This window comes from Brassica napus, chromosome C6 (assembly GCF_020379485.1).
Source record: "Brassica napus cultivar Da-Ae chromosome C6, Da-Ae, whole genome shotgun sequence".
Lineage (NCBI taxonomy): Eukaryota > Viridiplantae > Streptophyta > Magnoliopsida > Brassicales > Brassicaceae > Brassica > Brassica napus.
In genome coordinates this window covers 23625666-23632075 of record NC_063449.1, presented here as the reverse complement: position 1 = coordinate 23632075, position 6410 = coordinate 23625666, and the positions used below count along the sequence as shown (strand labels likewise).

General features: G+C 29.8%; 1 protein-coding gene across 3 annotated transcripts; it reads right to left on the bottom strand.

Annotated features, from left to right (window-relative positions):
* Window positions 1–862: 862 nt before the first annotated feature.
* Window positions 863–5280, bottom strand: LOC106345444 (WRKY transcription factor 55-like). 3 transcript variants are annotated; one of them, XM_013784643.3, is made up of 3 exons: window positions 4498–5267; window positions 3146–3277; window positions 863–1367 (listed from the first exon to the last, which is right to left on the bottom strand). In XM_013784643.3, exons 1-3 carry the CDS (start codon window positions 4836–4838, stop codon window positions 1049–1051), a joined length of 792 nt encoding a protein of 263 aa, XP_013640097.2. In that variant the 5' UTR covers window positions 4839–5267; the 3' UTR covers window positions 863–1048. The 3 variants fall into 3 exon arrangements, with proteins under 3 accessions (XP_013640097.2, XP_013640096.2, XP_013640098.2); XM_013784642.3 differs by having other exon boundaries at window positions 863–1379; window positions 4498–5102; XM_013784644.3 differs by lacking the exon at window positions 3146–3277 and having other exon boundaries at window positions 863–1379; window positions 4498–5280.
* Between the last annotated feature and the right edge of the window lie 1130 nt (window positions 5281–6410).

Sequence of the window (6410 nt, the reverse complement as noted above, 5' to 3'; positions counted from 1 at the left end):
ATAGCTTAGGGTGCTCACACGAAACCTCACTCGAAAGTGGCTCCACTCGGCTTCTACGGAGGCGACAGGCAACGGCTCCGGAACACCAGCGAAGGAGGACGTGGCACAAGCAAACTGATGCAGCGTAGATTATAGGTCTTTAGTTTTTTTATTTATTTATTAGATAACTATTAAGATTATTAGTCTTTATCAATTAGGATTTGGTTTTATCTTCTTAAACTCTATATAAGAAGAGTCATGGGATCTTTGTACGTAGATTATTATTGAATTATTATTAAAGAGATTGATTTCCTTCTTCTTGTTTTCGGTAGAACTTGCGAGTTCTCAACGATCTTAAGAACATGATTATTAGGAGGTTCTTAAGGTGGAGTTCTTAGCGGAATATAAGAACCCGTCTCTTTATTTTTAATTAAAAGAGTTAAGAACGGTCTCTTAAAACTCTTATTTAAGAACCGGTTCTTAGCTTTTTTAGTTAAAAGTTAAGAGTCAGATTCTTATATTCCGCTAAGAACTCCACCTTAAGAACCCTCCAATAATCATGCTCTAAGAGTGTGTTTTCTTTTGGGTATTCTTAGACTAAACAATCGATATCACACCCTATCTGGTTACGGCTTCCGCATCAGCACCAGTTGATATCAGAGCTAGGTGTTTTGGTTTCTTAATCAAAACTTAGATGGAAAATTTGTTCGTGGAAAGTGAAGTAATTGTTTACAAAGAAATTATTGGTCCTGGCATCTATGATTTATATGGTGAGGACATGATGATCTGAAGATAAACCATAGCTATCTCGACAGAAAACTGGACAAGTTAAAAGCACTATGTTAGCAGAACAAGTTAAAGAATTTTCTATACATATGGTTCGTTTTTCTTTCATCTTATTTTATTATTCAATCAATTGAACATGCATAAGATGATTACTCAGTAGCTAATTTATAAAATGCATAAGCTTAATTACTCGCAAAACATAATTGAAATTAAGAAATAAACTTTAAACCATCTCAAATTATAAATTAACTTTGAACTTCTGACTGGCTGAGAAACTACTTAGTCAGGACATGTCGTAGCTCTGCCATGTTGAGTTCCACGAATCCTCATAGCTGGCTGCTCCAGGGACTAAACTGTCGTTGTTAAAGTAGGGTTCGCAGAAAGGAACAACAGAGTCCGTGTTTTCGAACATAAGGTCTGCCATGTTATGCACGTTCGGACCGTAATTAACTGGGGTGGTGGCTGTTGATGAGAATGAGGATGTAGTAGAGAATTGACACGTGTGTGAACTACGGTAAGTGACACGGAGCATGTAAGGATCTTCGTCGAGTCGTTGCACTTGTTTCTTAGCCGGACACTTGTATACTTTCTGGTGGTTGCACCTATAGTACGACCTGGAATTTGGTTAAATTTTGGTTGAGCGTATAAAATCAAAAACCGAAGCAACTAATTGAAATGTCCGTCCACTAACTACAAATTGTACTGTTCGGTTAGTTAATGATGCAACGAGATATTTGAAAATTATTCAAATATATTTATTATTCACTGGTTTACGTAGATAATTATTTCTTATTGTATCTCCTAGACTATATTTGCAAAGTGATTTTGCCACATGTGCTATTTACAATCATTTTTACAAAAAAAATGATGACATGGCTAACAAGATTGATGACATGACTTATAATTAATATGACATGGACAATCACATTTATTACTGACATATATTATTGGTACGTTTTATAGAATATGACAATAACTAATACATTACATTTAATTTTGATTTATATTTTTGTTAAACTTCTTAAAATATGGTAATAATTCATAAATCATCACTAAAATAAATATATTGAAATATGCATTATAAATTTCGAAATACATTATTTAATTATATTTTTATAATTATACAATTTTTATTACTAATATTTTCAAAATTTTCTACATCTTTTTAAAAAAATTAATAAATTGTTAATCGTAATTTCATTAGTTTCTTTTAGATATCTACAAATTTTATAAATATTGTTTAGTTATAATTTTTATTAACTATACAATTTTTATATGATTTTTAGTAATTTTATACAAGTTGATTTAATACATTTAACCAAAATAAATAGATAAAAAATTTATCTAAGATTCGAATTTTAAATATATTACATATATATTATTAAATGTAATTTAAAATAAACAAAATTATTTTTTTCTTAATTGTATGCTTAAATAATCAACTTTATATTAAATATTAGTCATAACCCCTTGGTCGAGATGGTTTATTGTTGATTCCACTCCATCAGTTAACTATCAAAATAGTCTCATATCCTTGTTTCCCTCCATCTTGGACCGTGATTAAATGGTAAATATGGATTCAAGACTTAACAAAACCATTTCCAAATGATAAAATAAACTAATATACTATTAACCAAACAAGGAATCTATATTATTAAAACTGAAGTACTTTTTGGTACTATTTGGAAACATTGATAACAATTAAAACAAGAACTGTTTTGAAACATGAATAGCAGATTAACTACTTTTTTAATTTATATATTTAGTCATTGCATTTACAATAATTAAGTACTTCCTTTTTGTATTTTTTATTTACAAATTCTACCACAGCATTTAAAATCAATTTAAATTAATTAAGTATAATAGTTGTTGTTTCTTTACGGTGAAAATAAAAACACAAACTGAAATATATAGTATATAACTATATATTATATAAAACACTTTTTAAACTCTATTTAATTTAGTCAATATAAAAATTTCAAGAGTTCAATTTTCAAGAAAAAAATATCGTAAAATTAATAATAATTCTTAGAAAACTAATGCAAAAATTAAAAAATTTAGTATGTAGTTTCATTTTAAAATAAATTAACAAATAAACAACAGATTAATATATGAATAGTATAATTACATCAAATTGTATCAAATTATAAAAATTTTAATATAATATTATGCACAAATAAAAAAAATTATTATCAAACATCTATATTATAAAATAATATATTTTACCCTATATGTAAATTACAAAACATAAAAAACATACATGAGAAATTTTTATAAAACCAGCGGTTTATGAATTTACGTTGAACATAAGTTAAATCAACCACCCGCACGGGGCGCGGATCAAGTTCTAGTCATTTTTAAAATTGATGAATATAATTACCGAGGATATCTGGAACCGAGAATTTCCTTTTGGCCATATTTACGCCAAACATAATTATCGTCTGGCGGAGTGCCCATGTTCCCCATCCTCGCCGCCACTACCAACACTGTTTCCACGGCTCCATCCTTCTTCCTGTACATATGTATATTATACATATCTCAATATTTACATGTCCACAGCTAGGGGTGGGATTTACATGTCCACAACTAGAGAGGCAAATAAACTGAATCCAAAAATCTGAAGCTACCGATCAACCTGATAAAAATGAATCTGAAGTGAACCGAATCTAATATAAATATCGAAAGAGATTTATTTTACGGTATTTTGGGTTATGGGTTTTATCCTAACTGAACTCAAACCCAATATATATCTGAAAATCCAAAAATTTCAAAATTCTAAAATACTCGTACCAAACTCAAATTCAATCCTAAATAAATATCCAAAATACTCTAAGATTTTATTGTGTACCTAAAATAAGCATCTATTATATGAATAATTAACTCAAATACTTAGTTTAATATATTTTGGCATTTAGTTCTCCTTCTTCTTCTCTATAGTCGTGTTTATGTTTTCGCTTTGGAATTATCGGATATGATGTGATTTCACATAGTTCTGAGCTATGTTCTCTAATTTCAGTGTCTTTACTCTATAACTTCACTTGTCAAAAACACTAAAACCAAAAAGAATCATGATGAGAACATTTTTCATTTTTCATTTATTATTTATGATCTTTGTTTCATTAGATTTTTATTTTGTTCTCGGGTTTAACTAAGTGCAAAACAATAGTTTGGAACCAAAAACCCGACTAAGATCTGAACCCGAAACTATATTGGGTTCTACCTGTTTTTAGCAATGTTACAAATCCCAAACCAAATCCAAACAAAACTGTGTAATAATAAACTGAAATCCATAAACCCCGAACTGAACCACAGCCGAAACCTGACTGGTCCACAACTATATATGCATATATATATATATATATATATATGTATATATGTATACCTATATATATAACTAGACTTATTCTACATGTTATTAATCGTATTCGAACCATACCAAAAAAAATCTTGAAAAAGTATATATGTTATTTTCTGCTCTGCTGCGTACCGGCAAAGCCGCTTTTCAGATTTTGAAGGTCTTAAACAGTTTAGAAAATATTTTAGTAATATTTTTTTTAACAATTTAGAAACCTATGTTCATATATACTAGCTCGAAAAATTTGAAGGGCCTAAGGCAAATATTCTACTTGCTGTGTCCAAGATCAACTCTGCATACCGGGTAATAATTCAAAGTCTTTATATGTTTCATCCACTACAAGACATAAGAACTCGGAGCCTTAATCTTTTACGTACCTTCTTCGAGGCCTTGGCGTCGAGAAAGCGCAACCAGGACCGGAATCAATACTCTTCACTCCCTCCCTTACTCTGTGGTCCTGCTTCAGACCCGGTTCAATCTGCATCATCATCTGGTCCAAGCCAGACACTTGAACTGGTTTTGGTTCAGGCTGATTTGGTACGAAAGCGTTCTTCCTCTCAAGTAGGGTTCCCAGCCGCTCGTTGGCGTCTCTGAATAGAGTGGAGATCGAACCGAGAGAACTCGAGAGAGATTCTGGCGACTCTTGTGCTGATAAGTTGAATTTGAGCTCCTCAACCTGATTGATTCCGTTGAAGATTATTGACAATATCTCCTCCATCGTGTATGACTATAAAACTTTGTAGTTTGGCCTCTTTTATATTTATTGACATATATATTTGTAATACTTTTTTTGTTCACCTAAATTAGGTTTTGGCTTCAGCTTGTGATCTCTGATCTTTTTGTTTAGACATCTACATATATAGACATTAGAGACATAAACGTATTATTAGAGAGGGAACGTAAACAAAATTTATATTATATGTTGATTCCTATATATTTTTGTTGAAAAATCAAAGGTTGTGAGGGGTACGTAAACAAAACTTATATTATATGTTGATTCCGATGTATTTTTGTTGAAAAATCAAAGATTGTGAAATATTTTTGAATGCGACGTACGTAATACAATCTCCAATCACAAAATTTAAGTTAGTCTCAGTTTTTGTGTGTGTTGACAAATTGGCAAACATATAGATTAGACTAAACTGGACACGTCTCTAATTGATTTCTATATAGTTGATCGATGTGATAAGATTGTATGATAAGATAAGAAGTTGTTTACTGATGGTGCAGGCAGTGAGAGTATATCTTTTTTTTATTAACGCGGAAAAAGAAGAGCAGTCGCACTGACAAAGTCATGGTCTTCTTTTTTATCTGCGTTGAAATACTCTATCGTTTTAAAACTTTTAACGTTAAAAATGCGTTCATAAAAGTCTAGGCAAAGATTCGGATTTCAATGTTTAAATAATTGCGTGATCAAAATTGATGTTGAAACAAATGAATTTCAATGTTTAAATAATTGCGTGGTCAAAATTGATGTTGAAACAAATGAAGTCTCGCGTCAAGAAGCTGGAAGACTAATAAATCTAAGTTACACCTTAAGCAAAAGTAAAAGATTGACGTTGAATTGCCCAGTGATAAAGGGAGTGTTAGTAGCCTTTTGCAACTCGGATTAGATTCACCGCTCGGATTCGATCCACCGCTCAAATTCAATCCGCGTTAGAAAAGACAATTTACAATGCTTGGATTCCCGACAAATAGAAAAAATCACTTTTTTACCAAATTAAAAAAAAAAGACTGTGATAAATTTATTTACTAGGTGATTTTCTCGTGCATATGCACGGATACAAAGTAAAGAAATTATAAAAATTTATTTATTATTTTCATTTATTTATAAATTTCAAATCAAGTTATAATTTATGTATAAATTAAAGTTATTTTGAATAATATTATGTTGTCATTCTAATTAGACATTCAATTTTATGTATAACATATATAGCCAGTTTGGTTATTATTTGGAAATATTAAATTATATTTATTTTTGAAGTAAATCATAAATTTTTTATTCTAAATTAGGTAAATTTTTGATTAATTTTGTTTGTTCCATATAGTTTGGTGTCTTAGATTTGTAAATATATATTTTAAACTATATATAGTTTAGCATATATTATCTTGGAAAAAAATTGAATATTTCAACTAAAATTGTGATCTATTCTAGTACCATAAACGAATGTTACTGATAATCTTTTGGAATATCATGCACATTTATAATTTTCAAAGGAACTAACTCATGTAATAACTGGTTAATATTTAATTTTAATTTACTTATAAGTTTGAGTCGTTCTGTAATATA

Coding starts and splice junctions, on each gene's coding strand:
- LOC106345444 (XM_013784642.3), bottom strand. CDS start 4,838: ATGGAGGAGATATTGTCAATAATCTTCAACGGAATCAATCAGGTTGAG. Junction 3,278..4,497: donor ACGCCAAGGCCTCGAAGAAG/GTACGTAAAAGA, acceptor ACATATGTACAG/GAAGAAGGATGGAGCCGTGG. Junction 1,380..3,145: donor CTCGGTTCCAGATATCCTCG/GTAATTATATTC, acceptor ACCAAATTCCAG/GTCGTACTATAGGTGCAACC.